Below are 21,755 nucleotides of genomic sequence, written 5' to 3'. Positions count from 1 at the left end.
AAATTGGCATATTACTTGCATACATTCTCTTTTTTGAGGATCAAGTCTAAAATTTCTGGTTTTATTTCATTTTGAAAGAATATTTGGGGGATAATTGCAAAAATGTCAATGTGGTGTAAAGGGCTGACGACTTATAGATTCAACGATTTGATTCGGAGAGGTCTGATTCGACTACTAACCTCATAGTCGAATAGGAGGAAAGTGTTATGTAACCAATAAGCAGTAGCACTGAGAAGCTTAACGCATGGATGACAAGTAACCACAACAACCGCGCTTTTCACGTTAAATTCATATATAGCTATTCTTGATTTTTACATCATATGTATAATAAAGGCAAAATAGATTGTCAAGAGATAAGATGGTAACTTGTTTTTCATACATTTCTATTCAAAATGTAATACTATGCAAAAGTGAAGCGAAGGCCTAGTCCACACGGACGCGGGTATTTTAATAACCGTGAGTTTTTTCACGCGGTTCGGCCGTTCGTCCACACGAAACTGCAGTATCAGGGCACTGAAACTGAGCATATTTGAAAACCCCGGCCAGGGTGAGCTTTTTAAGAAACCCCGGTTACAGTGGTGTCGTGTAGAGAGTAAAACCTGGAGTTTTGCCTTGCGACGTCAGAGTGTGCGCTGTTATCCACTGTGTTTGACGTCAAGATTGTGCGCCGCTGAGTAATAATAACTGTGCTAACAGGGCTTCTAACATGTATACAGATAGATGCTCAGTTATCTCACTATATAACGGAACATGATTTGGGTTATATCCCCGCCTGCTGGTGTGGCATGCTCTTGACAACGCTTAATTGCGTGCTTTTGCTTTATCGTGTTGATGGATATTTAATTTAAACCGAGCATGTGTGGACGGGAAAACTCCGGTTATAAATATACGCATGTCCGTGTGGACTAGGCTTAAGATGACAGAATAACTGTAGCGTCGTCTGCATCTAGAGTAGAGTTTTTAAAGATTAAAAGTTTTAAAATTACTTTAACTGATTAACACAAATACAAAGCGCCATAATATAAATGATTGCTTACCAGCAGTAAAACCACTTAAAATAAAAACCTTTATAGGGTTTTTTCTTCGTATACAGCGTCCACTCAGTGAATAACTGAGCTGCAGCCAAAAACACTGGTGGCTTTATTATTAACTGACTGAACACTTGACTCTTACCTGGATATGAAAGTTTTTCATCAACTGTATCTGCGTGAAACATTATAAACATTGAAAATAACCTGCGTCTCGACTGTTTCAGCACGTTCACTATGTTGCAGAGAGTCTGCTTAAAGCACAAGTTCGGTATTTTACACTTAAAGCCCTGTTTTCAGATTGTTTATGATGAAATAGAACGGTTTTGACTGAAATTTGGACATATGATGCTGGCCAGAGAATTTTTGGGTGTTTCTTGTATCACCTCCCACCTCTACAATGGCTTTATAAGGTGCACAGGAACAATCCTTCCTACAATGCATTAAACTTTGGTTTACAAAGACGTGAAACTCATCGAGTGGTCAGGGGTGTTCACTGATATGCTCACACAAAAATCACTGCAAAAGATGCTTTTCAACAGGTTTTATCGTAGTTTTTGTCCAACTCCATTGACTTAGATGTGCTGTGAGGTACGTTATAGAGTGACGAAGTCATGACGTCAGTTTGTAGGCCAACCCGGAAGTTAGCGGCGCATGCGATCCCTCGATCGAAAAGCCATTCATTTTTCCCATAGACTTTTGGAAAATCGCAAAAAATAAGATCTGTGTTCAACAAAGAGTTATGAACCTTACACGTTTTGTCTATCAAGATAATCTTTATAAGTTAAACGATAATGTATACATTTTGAAGCCTAAATAAAGCCGTCAGATATAAAATGCTAACGGTATGCTATAAACGGACTACAGCGCACCGGTCGCGGATCAACGTCATCATCAAGCTTAATCAAACTTTATTTTAAAAACACGCTCGCTCATATGATCTGCGCTGTTTATGGACACTTATCCACTTTTTCATGAGAAATATTGCCCATTCGTTATTTCCAGAAATGTTAGAAATTTTGTTTACGCGTGCCTCTTTGAGATTTTTTGTTAATGTTTTATTTATTTATTAGTTTATTATTTCGTTAGTTTATATAAACCTTAATATTATTTTCTTTGTAATTAAGGTTATTATGCATGATCATTGTGCCCCAAATAAACTTTAAAGATTATCTTTCACTGTATTATGTTTGATTGTATGTTTGCATACCATTTGCTAATTCGCCAGAAAAAAAAACATCTCAGAAGCCCTAGCTATTGCCGTATCAATTTCCAATCTTATGTACTTTTTCTTACTTAGACGATAGAAAACCATAGATCGAGGAGAGAGAACCACTATAAATCTGGACATAACAGTGCAGCTTAGATACTGGTTTACTTACCGGTATTGTAAGGGCCAGCATGAGGGACAAGGTTTATCAAGTCTCATTAAGTAAAACTATGGAGAGATAGAGGAGTTATAATAGTGTTCTATGTATTTTTAAGATAACTATACAATCTCTGAACAAACAGAACACAGTTAAATTCCAAACATTTAATATAATAGTTATATATAATTATATATGTTGAATTTAAAGAGAATTGTCCAATAGCATAAATGCTTAAATACAATATATTATAATTAAACCATACATGTTTTCTAAATAAACCATATATACTAATTTTGTTCACATTTTCTATATATTTTACCTGGTAATACACAAGCCCCAATGTGAGAGCCTGTGTACTAGTAAATTTTATCTCACATTACTGTGAACTGACTGGTGTATAGTTACAATAGTATACAATAGTTTAACATTAAATTTTTGGTATTTGTTAGACAAGTGACTTACAGTGCATTCAAGCTATAGATATCAGCGTGTTCTCTGGGAATTAAACAAAAGTTAACAAAATGCTCCAATCACTGATCCACAGACACATTGCAGCAAGTTTTGTAGTAAACATCTTTATTTTCATAAACTGAAAACAAACTATATACTATATAATTCACATGACAAGTCTCTACAGGGAAAGAAGGTATTTTTGCAACAAAATGTGAATGCCCACATGGAAAATGCAAGTGCAAGTGTGTATAGTTGTGGCGAATTTTGATCAAGGTCCTCAAGGATGATTTCTTTGGGTCTCCTCCATCCAGCAAAGTACGTAATGGAATCCTCAAAATGAGCAACATATTCACACACAGCACTGAAAGTATCCCTATCTGGCAATCCTGTCTCCATTCGAATCACACTTTCACTCATCTGAAAGGCTGAATACCTGTCATGAGAGTTACTCGTTTGCCTTTGGAGTATTCTTTGAGAAGCTGAATCTCTGTTATGGAATGCTCTAACTCAATCTCAAGCTGGATTCTTCTTCTTCGTCCAGACTGCAGCTCTTCTTTAGTTGTGCTTTTATTTGGTTGTTCCTCAGAATTGATAGTGAGGGTTTGATCAGCCGGAGATGGTTCATCTGCTTTGTCAGCCATAAATTGTAGCCATTTCCTCCTTTTTATAAATGGGTGGTGGAACATTTTTAGGCACATCAGCCCTATCCTGTCTCAGGGAGTATGAATGATCTTCCAAAATTTGTCCAGTGGGAACATCATTTGTGGATATAAACAAAACGGGGACATTTTATCCCCTGCAGGAAAATGACAGCTGCAGATGCGAGAATGGACACTGGGCATCCGGTCAGCTTGTCTAAGGATAAATTCAAAATAAGCAGTATTAGTTTTATGGAAGTTACACCTTTACAAATTAAAATTACAAAAATCACACTTTACTACAAAAATAACAAAGATTAATATCATTGTTATCTAATGCCTAACTAGTGCTGTTTACAAATAACTACAATCATTATTATTAGTGGGTAAAGCAAAGTTGAATAAAAGTCAATAAACCAGGTATTATTTTGAATATTTTAATTAAACACATTTCTCGAAGTATCTATTAAACAGCAAAGTAAACAAGCCTTAAGATACGTTAAAAGAAAGAGACAGGTAAGTTATTTTAGCTGTTGATTTTGTAATGAAAAACGTTCAACGCTTAAGTTACCTTACGGCACGAACAGTCTCCGCTGGGGAACATCGGACGGTAAACGTGCATCTCCGGACAAAACAAAACATGTCAAACTACAGTCTCTCCACAGTACAACAATATTTGGAAAAACTACAATTTGAAAAGACTAAATATATAACGTTATGTATATTAACTGAAAGGTAAACTTCTGAGAACGTGATGCTGAAAGGCTGACAGATTTCCTGTCATGATGACGTCTAAACTCCCCGCCAAGGATGTAGTCCCTATTAGCAACTTGTTAGCAACCACCGTTTTTAAGGCACAATAAAGTTTTAAAAAATCACAAGCAGATTATAACTGGTGTATTTTATGTCATAGAACAAAACGTGAAAATATTTAAAGGTTTTGTTAACCACATACCTTATTTCAGGCGATTTAGCAAAAACCCATTCAAAAAACCCATAGACTTCAGGGCGAGGGAACCCGTAGTGCTAAAATGCTAACTCACTTCCGCGTTTTAGCCTACAAAGTGACGCCATTACTTCGGCACTCTATTACTCCGCGCCGGGAACGTTGTTTGTATTCTTGCAATTGGCAAAGGCGCCACCACCTGGGCTGGAGTGTCTATTATTCAAGCTCTCAACGGATGAATGTACGGGTCAAAACCGTTCTATTTCATCAAAAAACAGGGCTTTAAGTGTAAAATACTTTTCGTTCAGTCCGCGTGAGCTAAACAATTTTGTTCTGTAATTTTTTACTCGCATAGGCTATATTTCTACAGATTTTTGACCAAGTAACACTCGGATATAATGTAAGTTGTAATTTATTTTTGTTTTAATAAATAAATTATATATATAAGCTGTAGTATAGCTTGTTAATCTTTTTCTCATAAGGGGAAATTTTTAATTTTATATTAGTAAATAAAGGCGGTTAAACCGCATGGTGCTAGTGAGTCACGCAAAATCACCGCAGGGGAAATTCCTTCACCACGGAAAAAAAAAGGTTCGACTATCAGTCGAGGCGACTATGGCAAAATCTAACGAATCAGATTCGACTATGAAAATCCTTAGTCGAAAACAGCCCTAGTGGTGTAAACGGTCTGTGTCAATTAGTGTAACTAGTATTTTTTTTAATGAAAATATAAATATATTCATAAAAATGTGGAATAAAATATAATCATCTAGTTTAGTGTAATATTATTTTTTTACATACATTTTTACATAATTTGTCAAATATTATTTAGAAAACAGAGCTGTTTTTAGCAAATGTCAGGACAAATATTACAAAAACGCATTAACATTTACATTTAGAAATAACAAATAAAATGATATTACATTTTTTTGATTAAGCTTACATGCCAGGAAGGTGGATAAAATATTTAATATTTCTCATTCTTTGGCGCAATTGGTGGTTACACCATTTGACATTTTCAGGTCTATTCAGTCTTAACTTTCATGCAAATATATATATTTTATATTGCATAAAATCAACATAAATACACTATGTTCATTGAAATAAACCTGATGCATGCTTTTAAAACAAGTTTTTTAAAAAGATTTTTGAATTTCTCATCTTGCCAAACCGTTTTTGTCACTGACCCATAAACTACTGGGAAAAAATTCTCGCTTGTGTAATATTTTATTTCACTGTAACGTTCACCCATCGCTTTTAGTTCCACATCTTTTTACAAGCAATGCTTTATCATAAACCACCTTGTCAGTGCACATAAAGGACAGTAATTCTTAAAACTGATTGTGTGCAGCTTAAAGTAATGTACAGTATATCCGTCTTTCCCCGTAGGATTTTTCCGGAGTCTCTGCGCTGGCTGCTTGCTACCCAACAGTACAGCCGCTCCAAATGGATCATGCAGCGGGTTGCAAAGAAGAACAACATCAATCTAGAGGATGCTGAAGAGCTGATGACAGGTATACACAGAAACTTAATACTAACGCTGTACTTATACTACAGCATTAACATGATTTTGTTGTATTTGTGAACATTTTAGATGGTGTTCACTTTATAATAAACTGACACTACAATGTAATATTGGCTATATCTATTGAATGTCATCACAATCTAAGACGAAGAACGCTTTTCGGAAGTTTTGGGTTTTAACGTGTCCCTCACGACGCCTGTGATTTTATGTACCGATTCAGGCGGGATTCAAATTCTCAGGCTATTCCAGAGGTGGGAGTGTCTGTTTCGTGCATTTGTGCATTGCAGAAGATGTAAGCAAGTAAACCCCACCCAATGATTAACATTGAATTTGCATACAAGTTGAAAATGAAAACGAAAATAAAAACGAAATGAAAACCTATAAATAAATAAAAAAACATAAAATTAAAACTGAACTTTACATTTTAATTTTGTCCCTATTATTGTTTGGTCACGAATAAAAAGCCTTTTATAAAATGTATTTACAGATTCCTTTTCAAGTTTACCTGTTTATTTTAATATTGGCAGCCTTGCCTCAAGGTTATATTGAAAATAAAATGTCAAATCATCAAATTAATTTTATTTTTTTAATTTGACCAGAATGATGCTTCATGACATTAAAACTGAAAATGAAATAATTTAATTTAATGTTTTAATGTTTGCCTTTAATTTTCAAATTTGGGACATATTTTGCGATTAAATCTTTATTTTTATCATTTAATTGATTAATTTAAAAAATACCATCCATAAAGTCACTGCAGATAAAGCTCTTATTGTTGTTGACTTTAAACAGCCTGTCTGAAAATGAGCTTTAAATGTAAAATTATTACGAGAATTGGCTCGTCTTGATTTAATTATTTTATTCCGCTGAATGGAAAAAACATTTATGTCTGAATGAATGGGACACAGGCAGTACAACAGTAAGACCTTACAGCAGATCCCAAAACACATAAAAACATGTTTTCAAAAGATATTCCTGGCAAATACACAAGGACAGGATTACATTTCTCAGAGGACCTCTGAGTTCAGCCAAATACACTAGGTTAATTGCTCTGGAATTTTTACGGAGGTCGTAAAACGCAGACATGGCCAATTCGGAAAGGAAAAAACATCTCTGAGATGCACGATTTCCTCAGAGGTTCCCCTGTAAAACTAATCCTGAATGGTAGGAAGGGTTGCAGTTATGTTTCCACCTGGTTCGGCACGGCATGATTACAAACAGTTCCTAGCCCGGACCGAATGCGTGTAGTGATTGGTCACCCATCTGTTGCCTGGCTACAAGCTTCTCTCTGTAGCTGATAAAGCACATTATTTGAGCGAAATAAACACAGATCAGGTAAAAAGTAGTTCTAAAACAAAAAGTAGATTAGCATCCTCCATAAAGCGATTGCTATATACACCGCATACCATCTGTAAACTCTTTTGTTACCAAGGCAACAACTGACACGTTTGTATGGATGCTATTATCAGCCCCATAGTGTAAAATGAAACTATAACCGTACCAACTCAGTTGGATCGGCAGGGAATAGAACGGTTACGGTACATTTACACGGGGCGAAAGCGTTAAAGCTTCTCATTTACTTTACTCATGCGTTGCCGAACTGAATTGGGGATCCTTCAGCGTCTCGTCACTGCCGTTGCTCGAGGCAGAAGTTGAACGTTTCTCAACTTTTCAAGCGCCAACGCATGCATCAGCCAATCAGATCACCTTATGTATAACCTATTGCAAGCCAGACAATTACATTTATGCATGATTGTCTGTTGGCCACGCTTCAGACAAGCCTTCTTTAAAGCGTTATCGCTTTCTCCTCGTGCGAGAGTACCGCTACACCATGGGTCCTCAAAGTGGGGTCTGGGGAAATAATTTGTTATAAATTATATAATTGTGTGTATTATTAAGAAGGGGATATTTACATTTCTTGTAAGACGTTCTCAAACTTTTTGGCATGTGTAGGATGAATCTCTTCCCCATCAGACTTTGATCCACCTAATCTCAGATTATGAGACTTTAGCCAGACAGTGTCACGTATTATGTACGAAAGCAGTTTGGTTCACACGTAGATTTACTATCAGAGCTTTTGTTTTTCACAAAAATACACTTGTTAAACATGATGTCAAAACATGTTACAACATCTGTGCATTGGTCGAAAAGTTACACAAAATGTGAACCTTGGCCACCCTAAGAATTGATTTTATGAATGTGACCACAAACACTGACTTCACCTGAGTTTTTGATCTGAACTGACCGAATGTAACTCGTAGCTCAAAGGCACCGTCAATGCATTCCAGCAGGATCACTTGTTCATTTTGGGGATGTAAATGGGAATTTCTCAATAAAACACTATCTCTGGAGCTTAGACAGGGACCAGAGCCTCTTAGTATTGAATCAATAGGCTTATTTTAGCAAACAAACAATATCTGGAGAGCATGCAAGTTGAATTTCTTCCACATACTAGAGTCCTGCTGATGGGATCTTTTATTTACAGTGCTCTTCACAGACTCAATGTTTGTAACAGATAAACATTATATTGTAGTTCTCTTCAAGTCTGTAGTATCCCCCTAGCCTGACGTTGTCATACTCAATTGTAGTCAGAATTTGAGTCTGATACCGCTCCATTGAGCTATAATTATGAGGCGTGTCTCAACCGAAAAATGCCTCTGCACTCAATTGGATAGACCTACGACCAATCAGAGCAACGGAGTGTGTGACGTATTTTAAAATTACGTCTTTGCAGCCTGACCGAACTGCTAGTTATTTCGCTACAATGACACTAACATTGTGATTACAACATTTCGTTTATATCACAACGTGAAGTATTTACTAAGTCATAGAGTAAGACTATCTCTTACCATTTGTACGTTAGGTGAACTTCATCCACGACGATACCCATTACGTTGGCTTGAAAATATTGGAGCCTAGCATGTCCCTCCACTTATTCAGCAACCACGATTCCGGGCTTCCGAAAAGAAGCTGGCAACGACCGCTAATTATATCCATCTCGTCGTGCACGCTGAGTTGCATCGCCGTGATAACGTTAGCCATTTCAGTTGCGACCAACTTTTGCCAAATAGGAAGGACGGCAAAAATATCAACAAATGCCCTGCTCGCGTTTCTCTGTTCCTCTTTTAAAATCAATGCTCTGTCGATATCTTTTAGAACAGACTCCATGTCAGAATCCACACATCTGAACTCTACAGGGGCAGCCATTCAACACACGCGCTCTTTGGTGACATGGTTCATTACGTTACTGTTGATTATCTGTCCATCATCGTATAAAGCCCGCCCTGACAATTTGATTGGTTCGACCAGCATTTGTCTTAGCATAGTAGCTCCTCAACGGTAAAACGCCAGACCGATCCTCCCCTTTTTCAAATTCTTGTGGGCGGGGCTAAGATCGGCTGGCACCCAGGCTAGTATCCCCCAGTAATGTTGTAGTTCCACCTCACATAATTCTGGAAATTTTTTAGACATAAATATTCCAAGGTACATTTTGACAAACTTCACTGAACATTTTCATTGAAGATGGCGGACAGCGTGAGGGAAATGTTTACTATATGCAGAAAAGCAATAAGTCATCCGGCATTCATATACTGTAGAAGGTAGGGATGCACCAATATATGGCCTATAATTGGTATCGGCAGCTAAAAGTAAATTTTTCCCACTTTTGCACATCGGCTGATTGTTTAAAAAGATTATATCCTGGCAATTAAAACAAAATTGCAGTTTGTGCGCTCTGCACATTTCATGACATTACTATCGCTATCTATCAGTATCGGTAAATGTCATTCTAAGTAATCGAATATCATAACAGAAATATAGAAAGATAGGAAGTGCAATGCTTTAAAAATGGTTGGAATTTTAAAGTTTTATTTTATAACAGTATTTTAGTCTGAGTTCAGTTGCATATTTTTATTATAGATGGATTTCAGTCATGTGACCTTTTACGTCATGCCGCCATCTTGAGCACCTACCAAGTACCAGTAGGCTATTGACAAGCATTGGCTACCTTGCTACGATTTTACGGATTTCTTATCTTTTCCTGTCTATGGTTCTTACGGATACTGTAAATGGCTACGAAAGACAACATGTCGCACCTCGACTGTCATGAAAAGAAACGCTACTTTAAAAAATATATATCTTGGTTAGGGTGTGATCCCTACTCGATCCCTGATGCGTTCTTCCAGCCACTGTTCGCTGCTACCCAACTACAACTATTTTACAACATAAGAAGGCGCGACACAACATGAAACTTTGCTCGAAGTATCACCTGGACCTCTACACATAAACGCGAGCATTGAGAACATTGTTTGTGTACACAGAGTTTACTAAAAAGAAAGGTTTTGAACAACTGACTTTGTCTGTTATGGTGTCCGCTCGTCATCTCTGCCAGACATAAATAATCGATTTCCGAATCTGAATGAATGAATCTCATATGAGGCTCCTTTTTTAACTAGAAGGTCAATATTGTTTTTCACTTGCGACAAAACAACAAATTATTCGTGCATTTATATGGAACTATGCTTTAGGAGCTATCCATCTTTACTCTCCCCCCTCCTTACGTTGCATTCGGAGATCAATACATCTTGACTGAGAAGATGGTGGCGAGCGGAAGCTAAAGTCAGTTGTTCAAAACCTTCTTTTTAGAAAACTCTGTGTTCACAAACAATGTTCTCAATGCTCGAGTTCACGTGTAGAGACACAGGTGATACTTCGAGCAAAGTATCATGTTGTGTTGAGCCTTCTTAGTGTTAGCAATTTTGATGCTCACAACATATTGAAGGCATAGCTTCTAGTTCTTTTGCGACCATTTCAGGTACTCAAAATGGCGGAAGACAAGTTTGAGATGTGAGTGACGTCAGCTGATATTCATGTATACACTATGTATTTGCATCAGTGTTGGCGAAAGTTACTTTTAAAAGTAATGCATTACAATATTAAGTTACTCCCAAAAAAAGTAACTAATTGTGTTATTTGGTTACTTTTCATGGAAAGCAGTGCTTACGTTACTTTTTAGTTACTTTTGCGTTAATTTTTCTTGGCTGAGGCTTGATCTCTTTTAGGCCTTGCAGTTGGGCTGTGCCGATTAATCGTGCAAATGCGCGTTATCTCAATTAATGAATTTGAATGAATTAGGGTGAAATGCTGCCACATCCAAAAGCTAGAGGGCGCGCTCGTGTAGAAACGCCATTTGTGCCAGAGAAGAAGTAGCATTACAAACCCTATTCCAGGAAATGTCTAGAAGGGATATTTATATCAGATTGTTTCAGGTATTTTCATGATATTAAAAATATTAATATCGCCTTGCGATTCAGAATCAATTTCAGGCAGGTCTTTTTAATGGGGAATGCGATGTATGGTCAACGCCCTACCTTGCAGGTGTTTTAATGACTGAAAAGTTCTGCATTCAGAAATTGGATATTTCATCACAAAAATGTTGAGCTCTGGCCTGCCATCTCAGTTTCTGACTCAAACTGTTCCCACACAGGCGTGTACGCATAGAGTGCATAATGTAACTACGTTTAGTTTAATCCAGTAATTTTTTTTAAATCAAATTAATTAAACTAAAAAAGTAACTTGCATTACTTTTTTTTTTTTAAAAGTAAACCCAATTTATAGTCGTGCGTAAGCTCTATGCCGTAGGTTATCCGTAGCCTGTGCGTAGCTCAGCGTAGCCTGACGTGCACCTCGCAAAATTGGAGCGGTAACAAAATTAGCTGTTTATTTACTTCTATCATTGCCGGTTTTCTCAAATCATCTTCATTTGTGGGTTAACTTGCCAAGCTTCTTCATTGACGTTCGCACTGCTACTGTGGTTACATGCGTAAAACTGCCTACCAGCATTCTGTGCGTGTGTTTGCACGTCGACGCGGACGACGACACAAAAGTATAAATGAAAACCGACGCGGAACCTATGCCGTAGAACCTACGCACAACTATAACGAGCCCTTTACTCACATATTAATGTGTACATTCTAAAGTAACAAGTAAAGTAATGCAGTACTTTTTAAAAAGTAATATTATTACGTAATGCACATTACTCATAATGCGTTACCCCCAACACTGATTTGCATGTCTATACGAATATTTTTCGCTTAGGACTGTAGACATGGTAAAATCTTAATTAAATATTGGACTTGTCGTACTAGCACCAAAGTATGCAACTGTATGCATTCTAGCACCCAACAATAGAGCGAGTTTATGACCTACAGTGATGAAATAACTCTTCTGTGACTGGGATGTTGAAGGAACAGGTCTAACTAAGCTGTAGAAAGCAAACTTATTAGGGTTTGAAACAAAGCTTGTGTTTAAAGGGGTCATGTTATGAACTTTTTTTAAGGTGCAAAATAAATATTTGGTGTCCCCAGAGTGCGTAAGTTAGGTTTTAGCTCAAAATACCCCACAGATAATTAATTATAGCATGTTTAAATAGCCGCTTTGTAGGCCTGAGCAAAAGTGTGCCGTTTTTGGGTGTGTCCTTTAAAATGCAAATGAGCTGATGAAATGCAAACACTGATCACAATGATTTGTTGACATTGAAACTCAATTGTGCTGTCAAGTATTTTTTCTTTCTCTCTGCACAATGGCAGTGCTGTGGTTGGATAGTGCGGTATTATTGTAATTCGCCTTGCTACCTACCTCACAAAACAGGCGAAATCTGAACGACCTAATTTTTCACATGCTTGCAGAAAATGGCTTACAAACAAATTACTGTGTTGATCTTTTTCACATTTTCTAGGTTGATAGAAGCACTGTGGACCCAATTATAGCACTTAAACATGGAAAAGTCAGATTTTCACGCTATGACCCCTTTAACAATTTAATTAAATTGTTTCCCCTTTGGTTTCAGAGATAAACAAAGCCCTGCCAAATCCGTCCAAGAAGACGTGCATCGTGAGAATGGTTGGCACAAGGAACCTCTGGAAGAATATCGTGGTGCTCTGCGTCAACTCGTAAGTTTATTTTTATTATGCACCACCAATCTGTGTGTGTGTTTTGTGAAACAGTTAGTTAAAATTTCTATATACATTATAAGCATCAAAACTAACCTCTTAATTCTTCTCTCAGACTAGCAGGTTATGGCATCCACCACTGCTTCGCACGCAGTATGATGGACCCAAACATGGAGACAACCACCATGTTTCATAACTTCTACGCTGACTACTACACCATGGCGGGCATCACCGTGGCGTCCTGCGTGGCGCTGTGCCCTGCTGTGGGTTTGATGGGTCGACGAGGAGGACTCCTCATGTTCATGATTATAACAGCTCTGGCGTCTCTTCTTCAGCTCGGCTTGCTCAACTGTGAGAGAACACACAAACACACACACACACACAAACACACACACGCACGCCACACAAAGGGTCTTTTTACACCACACTGGAACACTTGCACATATACTGACATCTGCTGATGCTTTTATTGGAAGCGTAATATGCAGCCCTTGCGATTTAGATTTATAAGCACAACTGCTTCTAAAGTGTGACTATGTTAAGGTCTCAAATTTTTTATTGGCTATCTTTAACCACCTGTCATATAATCACGACCAGTCAGTAATTAGACTCTAAAAATGTCTCAATGTCTCTTAATCTCAATTTTGACCTCCAATTGAGTGAGACACTGAATCATCTTAAGCAGATTCTATGTCTATGATTCAAACCACTAATGACTCCTACATTAAATGTCACAAATGAAACCAAATGATTTAAAAAATGATTGAACAACCACATAATAGAAAATTACGTTGACTGTTATTGTCAGTAAATTATTTCACCGCTTTCTGTCTCAATATGTACAATTCACATTACACTTTCCGCTATTATGTTACAGACTCGCAGCTTTGCTTTTCAGATGTGGTGCAGGATTTTTTATGCTGTCGTCATGATTTTGTCTAGTCTAACATTTGTCATGTTCTCTCTTTTTTCCCCCATGCGCTTCGCCCATAATGAATGAAGTGCTGGAAAAGTATAGCGTTCCTCTGAATATGGGTAAAGTATTAACGCTCTTTATCTCGGTATTATAGGAACTAACTTTTGATTGTTGTTAAACAATTATTGCAACACTAATGAACAGATCTACACAAGCTGTTGTATTGTCACATGAGCTTTATTCTGTATTACTCACAAAAGCAATTGTTCATTTACATTTAGCAGCCAATGAGCTGCAAAATTATCAACACTGTTTCCTAACCAAGCGAAACATCATAAAACCTGATAAAGGTGCTGTTTGTCCCTTTATTTGTTCAGCATTTGGAAAGCTTTGTTATTGGTTGATAGTATGTGTTTCATCTCAACCACTGTATCACAATCACGTGAGCTTTACTGTTTGCACGTTGGTTGACGCTGCTCACATAACCAATGGTCACGTCACATTCAAATTCCAGCTTTTATTGGAAAGCCGATTAGAAATGATGTCCGACAAAAAACAAGGATTTGTCACACCCGTTTGCTAAAAATCTCAGCTTCTTTGGTTTAAACTCGGTGACACAGAATAGAGTACATGTGCCAGATCTCATTACCCGTTACAGTTTGCAGAAATAATAACCGGACCAAACAATACACAGATTTTCTGATTTTATCCTGTATTTGACCCCTTGGGTTTGTTTGGATAAGTGCAGAGAACATCTTGTCAGTTTAAGTTTAAGAGGCTCACTGGTCACCCCGCCGAGGCCCCACAAATCCAGCTCCGTGAGTGCTGGTGGTAATATAAAGCACATGGGAAGTTGTCTTTGAGTCGACAGGGCATTATCTCAGCGGGGAGTTAAGTTGCTGGGGCTATTAATGCTGACCCACGAAAACGGCAAACGATAAATCGTTTAGTGCCAGAGGTGCTTTCACCCTGACAATAATGAAATCGTTAAAGGTCACCAAGTCGTTGTGCTGTTCGGAGCTACTAGGTGTTTTTACTCGACCGCAGCATCCAGCTGAATCAGGCTGTGTATCACCAGAGTCTCCACCTCACCATCATTGTGTCACAGCTCATTTGCATATACTATAGATAAAACACTGTAGTGGGTTCTTTTCAAAATTTGCACACAAAAAAACAAGCAAATACGGATTAGGTGCGGTTCTATCAAGTTGTTCAAGCGAATGACGGTGGTATGGGTAACCAACAGTAAATAATGAAAGGCACTCTTAGAAAATGGAGGCTGTTTCTCAATTCCAAGAACGCAAAGAACGGACTTGCGTGGAGCTCGGTCTTGCCAGGCGGCCTTGGAAGATCGAACTCAGAAGGTCGCGAGAACACAGAACGCACCTGTGAGAATTGAGATGTGTGCGATCTTCCTGTTGGTCACCTGACCTCTGCCATTGTTTTGCCGCAATGACTTTTGGAGTGTAAAGCCGATTCAGCGCACAAGTCTGCACACAATGCATCTTCGATATTAAGAACACATTCTGGTATTTTCATGCATCCTCTGTACTTACGTTCTTGAGAATTGGAATTGAACTTCGACGGTTAATGATGACGTAGCCCGAGGACACAGGGACGCAAGATCACTGAAGAACGCATATTGAGAAACAGCCGGTCAGGACCGAATTTAGTTACCTTTTTGCGAGATTTTAATTTAATAGCAGTGCAGCTTGTAATCGCCAAACTGAATGCTGTGCTCAGAAGAATAAATGCAGCCTTTTTTGATGTGACAACGTCAAACCCCAATGTATGGGAAAGACAACGTCAGTCGATACAGCTAGACCAATGGTTCCCAACCTTTTTCACTTTAAGGCCCACTAGTTGCCCACAACAATATTTGAAGGTTCCCCACTCTCTCCATTTTTTAGAGCTTGGAATGCCTAGACAGATGTATATTCGCTACTGAAATGGCCAAAAAAATAAGAAACATCTGGTTTTTGCTTGTTTTAGCTTATTTTAATGCTTGTTTTGTCCAATTTTTTATATTTTCAAGTCATCTTGAGGCCCCCTTGGAAATCTGCTGAGGCCCCCTGTGGGCCCCGACCCCCTGGTTGGGAAACACTGAGCTAGACGATCAGACACGTGGGTTTAATGTTCGCTACGTCAGAATTTATTCTGCAAATGCGTTTCCATCTCCCATTATTCGCGTTTACACAAACCACCTCAAGCGAGCATAAAAACTTTTTTGTGAAGGGATTTTTATTTGAAATTTGGCGTTTCCATCACTCTTTTCTGATGCAATAATTAAAAATGTGCATAAAATCAGTGCGATGAAAATCCTGCTTGTAGGATTTTGGTTACATTGTTTTTGCAAACTGGCATCAGTTGGCCAGGGCCGGAGTGGGACTCATTTTCAGCCCTGGAGTTTGATGCCTTATGCTGCGTTTACACCAACCACGGTAGAGGCGTGAAGCGTGAGTGATTTCAATGTTAAGTCAATGTGAAGATGCGTTGACGCGCGCCAGGAGGTCCTGCGGCGCGGAATTGAGCGTTGTGCGCGGTACGCGCGAATGGTGCTTTTTGTGCATGTTGCGGTTCACGCGAATTTGCGGCTGACGCCCGAGTTGAAAAAATTTTATTTTGGAGGAATTTCGCGCCGCGTTAACCAATCAGGAGCCTGCTTGCTGCTGTGGTGGCAGCCCTGCCCGGAGTCACTCATTCAACCAACGCTTGATATTGTCCATAAGCAGTCACCCGGAGCTATTCCACACAAGTTGTTATTTCTATAGAGGAGACAGGAATAAAAAGGTGTCAGTGAGGAGATTGGGCAACCTGGTAAGTTGTAAATACACATTTCACTTTTGAGTCACGTGACGTTTATCGACCCGCGTCGTTTATTTTCCCCCTATAGTAAGGTGACCAAATACAAACTGGTAACTCTCGATAAATGCACAATCAACATCAGTCAACTTGCAAACAGACAACCGCATAGCACTTGCCCCTCCTACAAGGGGCAAGTGATGCGCGTCAAATGAGTGCTTTTTCCGCGCGTCTACTCCGCTCTATACGAGCGAATGCATCCAAATTGTTCAAGCGGCAAACCACGCGCGGTAGATGCGATTTTGACACCTGAAACGCGGTTGGTGTAAACTCAGCATTAGACCGGCCCACTTTAGTTCATGACAGACTATATTAAAATAATATAATTAAATCCTCAGTAGTATGCAATAGTGCACTGTTCGCTGAAGCTTTGCAATTCATTGTATTTTCTCAAATATATAATTTACATATGCAAATACAGTAGCCTAAACAGTTATGATTTTTGCCATGCAGCCCTACCATAAGGTATTTTAATATTATTCAATTAAACTTATTCAAAAACTATTGAAAGAGAAGAAATGTGTTTGTGTTTTTGCCTATATTTCTATTTTCTTTAAAAATGCTGGGTTTTAAGATTACCTGTTGGTTGAAAAAGCTTTGAAACCACTGATATACAACAATACACTAGCAAGATTTATAAAGTATAGGGAAAGCGATGGAAAAATTTAATCTTTCTTAATTTTTTAGTACTTAGATCATGTATATTGTCAAATAACGTAAGGTAGGCCTTACTTGTGTCATAAAAATATATATGGATTTTCAACATTTAGTTTTAATTGAAAAAAACATCATATTCATATAAAACTTACTTTTATCCAATAAACTAAGATGAGTTTTGCATAAAATAGATTTTTGTTTCTTGCAATATAGGATGAATAGGCAAATGATTATTAATAAACGATTCATTATTACACCAATGACTTAGATTTAAAAAAAATACAATTTGTAGATAATTTTCCTTTTAGAGGCCATTCATATTAAGTCGCGCTCAAGTTTATGTTAAAGGACAAGTTCGGTATTTTACACTTAAAGCCCTGTTTTCAAATTGTTTATGATGAAATGGAAAGTTTTTTTCGGGTGTTTGTTGTATCACCTCCCACCTCTACAATGGCTACATAGGTGCACTGGAACAATCAGTCCTGGTCAGGGGTGTTCACTGATATGCTCACACAAAAATCGCTGCAAAAGCTGCTTTTCAACAGGTTTTATCATAGTTTTTGTCCAACTCCATTGACTTGCATTAGATGTGCTGTGAGGTACAGTATTACTCCTCCCCCGGGCCGCCGGGAACGTTGTTTGTATTTTTGCAATTGGCGAAGGCGATTATCACCACCAACTGGGCTGGAGTGTCTATTATTCAAGCTCTCAAATAATGGAAGGCATCTTTTGCGGCGATTTTTGTGTGAGCATACCAGTGAACACCCCTGACCACTCGGTGAGTTTCACGTCTTTGTAAATGACAGTTTAATGCATTTTGGGAAGGATTGTTCCAGTGCACCTATGAAACCGAAAATTCTTGGGCCAGCAGCATATGTCCAAATTTCAGTCAAAACCGTTCCATTTCATCATAAACAATCTGAAAACAGGGCTTTAAGTGTAAAATACTTTAAATCCTTTAAATATATACGCGCGGCAAGCGCAGAAAAAAAAGCCTTCTGAAACAAAACTCATGTTCACAGGCGATCGCTTTAGACGCGCCACGTCCTGCGTTTTCTATGCAAATGTTAATGAACCCTAATGCAAGAATTCGTCCAATAAGTGGTCGGGACTCGGGACACGATCAACTTTGGCATAAAGCGGTGGGGACATCTTTCACCTGCAAATTATGCGAGTGGGGCTGCTCTAAGTACTGGCAGCATAGGGACAGCAGCAACCTTCAACACGTGGCATGACAACACCGGCCCTTGTGGCCAAAAAAAACTGACCGGCCCACTGGGAATTCTCCCGGTCCTCCCTGTGGCCAATCCAGGCCTGCAGTCGGCCCTTTAATGTTATTGTTTCTATCATGAGTTTTGCCCAGCTATCGAAAGCAAGACGACATTTGGTTGGTTGGTTTCTACGTTGTTCTAGGTAGCTGCCTCATGATAACATTTTGTGGAAACTTGTAACAACATGCCTTGGTTAAGACATAATGTAATGTGAACACAAAGGATGAATTTCAGCCAATTCCTATTCATTGTCAGTCACAGAAAGAAAGCATTTTATCTCTGAATCTGAATTCCATCGTCTTAGTTTCGTTTTAAGAAGATTACTATTCTCCTTTCTCTTAATATATCTAGTGGTTGTAATAATAGTTGACCCCTCAGGATGTTTTTGAAAGACCAGCTGTGGCCTGCTTGCCTGCCTGCCTGCCTCAGCTTGCGGTGGTCCTTCTTTCCTTCGACTCGAGAATCAGTTCTCAGTGTTAACAGAGGCAGGAATCTATCCCGCTGTCAGAGCCAAGAACAAAGAGTGCAGTCAGTTGTTGTTTCCTCGGGCTATACGCTCGCTGGAATTACAATGATGTTACTGAGAGTTCACAAACCTTATATTGCGTTGGGTGTCAACAAGAACACTCCCAGAAAACAGTTATTTGTTTCTTAGATGAAAGATGATTTGATCATAGATTTATATTAGTTCAGATGCAAAAGTTGCTAAACTTGCTAAATGAGATAATGATTATCTCGACGTGTACTATACGTTCATCAAACACTTTCACGTCAAATCCGCTTAATCCTTCCCTCAGGCCATTCAGACATACCAGTTTTTGCGCAGAATCCATTAAGAGTCTAATAAAAATGCAAATTAACAAGAAATCTTTCCAGGCAGACTTAGCTGATTATAGATTTTGTACATTCTCTGAATAAAATGTAAGCGATGCCCAAACCAAATGGGCCCATCCCCAAATCCTCTATTACTGATATTGCAGATATTGCGCATGGGTCCCTCCTTTGGTTGAAACTCTGCCATCAACATTGGCCACTGCATTATATAAACCTCTCTTTTGTGTTCCAATGTCTATATGATTAAAGTGTTTTCTATCTACAAAAAAAAATCTAATCTGATAAAATTGTATGCAAACTTGTTTTAACAGATTACATCAGTGCTGAAAAATTCTTGCAATGACGTTAATGGATTTACAGACATGCTTTTGTCTTAACTGTTGCGGGAAGAGTGCAAGAATTTGTCCTATGTGATCATTCAACCTTACCAGAAAATACTTGGAAACAAATTGGAAACATTTAGCTCAGATTTAAGTCACATTTGAGTTGATTACTGCCCATCTTTTTTCTTTGCTCATCGATTTAATTTATTTAATTAAAGGTGTAGCGGAGGATTTTCTCGAATTTTAGAAAAGAACCGCCTTCTCCACTTTTTAAAAAAATGCAACTGCGCAACACTCTTGATTGACAACTAGTAGGACTAATAGTCTTAATGATCCACCCGGAAAAATAAAATCCTCCGCAATACCTTTAATTATGTGAGTATTTTGGAATAATAGGGTCAAAGGTTTCATTTAAAGTATTTGAGGAGAATGCGTGGCCCCTATTTTAACTTTCCCGAATGTACCGTTGACTTTAATCAACAACATCTGTTGAATCTGTGTATGATAGAGCCCAAAAACTTTTAAAACAAGAAGTCTGGTGGTGGATATGCTAATTAGTATTTCGAGAATCGATTCTGAATCGAATCGGGGCCATAAAAATCTAATCATGAGGGGTCCAAACGATTCCCACGCCTAACTAATACTGTAATGAATGACAGTTGACAAGAAGTTTCAAACTTGCTTGCAAAGTAAAATGTCTAATGGGAACTATGGAAATAGTGTTGCCACGCCTGGTATTTACATCCATTTTGAGCAACCTGACCCAAAGTAGATATGCATAAATACACCTGTGAGAGTTAGGATTGAGAAATGACCCAGACTAGATTTAAATCCGAAGAGAGGTGTTCCCACACCGCATGAAACATCTTTCTAAACTGTTTGAAGATTAAATAGCCTTGTATATTTGATTTTAGTTGATTGTAGATAATGTTTGTTAATGTATATATGTTAATCTATGCACTTCTTGGAAAACGTCACCAATTACTCATGATTGTTTTTCTCGCTCTCTTTCTACAGGAGAATCCTCTGGTACGCTGAAGTCCAACTTTTCAGTGGCTTTCTCCATTATCGGCATGTTCTCCTCCCATGCTGTCAGCAACTTAAGCATCTTCTTTTGTGCTGAAATTACCCCTACTGTTATTAGGTGAGTCATGAAACATCAGGACTTATGAGACGGCTATAGGGAAAAACCAACAAGGGTCAGAGGTCTGCTTAAGTTCTTCAGATTTAAGGTTCAGACATCCTGTTTCTGTCAACAACCAATCAGGACTATGAAACTTGCATCCACTTGAATTCCCCATTCTGGGAGTGACCTTAGCAGTGACTCGCATAACTGATCTTTTTTGGAAATTTTATTACAGTTATGTTGAATCTAGGGATGTGAATCAATATCACGTTTGCACCCTCCATTAATATTGAAATTTCAGCGAATCACCATTGTTGTGGTCGGTGTTTGCTTTGGTTGGGCCCTTGACTCTTGTGTTTTAATGGTAAGTTTTCTTTGGCTGCTGAAGCAATGTTTTAAAATACATCTGCTGTGACAAAAAAACAAATCTAATTTTATCAAGTAGTTTAATTCTTGTAGATATATCTAAATTATTTTAATGAAATGCTGTTAATGATCTGTAAGAAATGGATACTATAGTACTAGTTGGAAGCAGTGTCATGTCTGTTATTTTGAGAATTATAAAAACACATTTAGAAGGTTAAACTACTGAATCTATATCTGCCATCATGAATCGGTCTATGAATCTCATCAATGGTGACGATCAACAAAAGAAAGCTTCATGCTGCAATGCATGCTGGGTTTCATTGTAGTACTAAACTAATTTATGACTCCCAGCATGCATTGCAGTTGATTGTTTTATCTGAATTTGTTTGATGATTGTCACCATTGTTGAGATTTGTAGGATGAGTAATGATGTCTGAATGTGTCAGCATTTTTTCTGTTTGTCTTGTCACGGTGTATTTACAAACCAAAA

General features: G+C 38.1%; 2 protein-coding genes across 3 annotated transcripts in view; one reads left to right on the top strand and one right to left on the bottom strand.

Annotated features, from left to right (window-relative positions):
• Window positions 1-21,755, bottom strand: part of ssx2ipa (synovial sarcoma, X breakpoint 2 interacting protein a) — a 47,350-nt gene that overhangs the window by 464 nt on the left and 25,131 nt on the right. Inside the window, exon 14 of the transcript XR_012372038.1 lies at window positions 13,007-13,259. The gene's annotated coding sequence lies outside the window, so the exon portion shown is untranslated. The remainder of the gene's footprint in view (window positions 1-13,006; window positions 13,260-21,755) is intronic.
• slc22a23 (solute carrier family 22 member 23) overlaps window positions 1-21,755 on the top strand; it is a 79,263-nt gene that overhangs the window by 52,134 nt on the left and 5,374 nt on the right. For both annotated transcript variants that reach the window (XM_055201466.2, XM_055201453.2), the window contains exons 5-9: window positions 5,825-5,949; window positions 12,808-12,910; window positions 13,026-13,261; window positions 13,913-13,945; window positions 20,791-20,917. In XM_055201466.2, coding sequence (XP_055057441.2) covers window positions 5,825-5,949; window positions 12,808-12,910; window positions 13,026-13,261; window positions 13,913-13,945; window positions 20,791-20,917 — 624 coding nt within the window. The remainder of the gene's footprint in view (window positions 1-5,824; window positions 5,950-12,807; window positions 12,911-13,025; window positions 13,262-13,912; window positions 13,946-20,790; window positions 20,918-21,755) is intronic.

This window comes from Misgurnus anguillicaudatus, chromosome 2 (assembly GCF_027580225.2).
Source record: "Misgurnus anguillicaudatus chromosome 2, ASM2758022v2, whole genome shotgun sequence".
Taxonomy (NCBI): Eukaryota; Metazoa; Chordata; class Actinopteri; order Cypriniformes; family Cobitidae; genus Misgurnus; species Misgurnus anguillicaudatus.
This window is presented reverse-complemented; position numbering and strand designations above follow the sequence as displayed.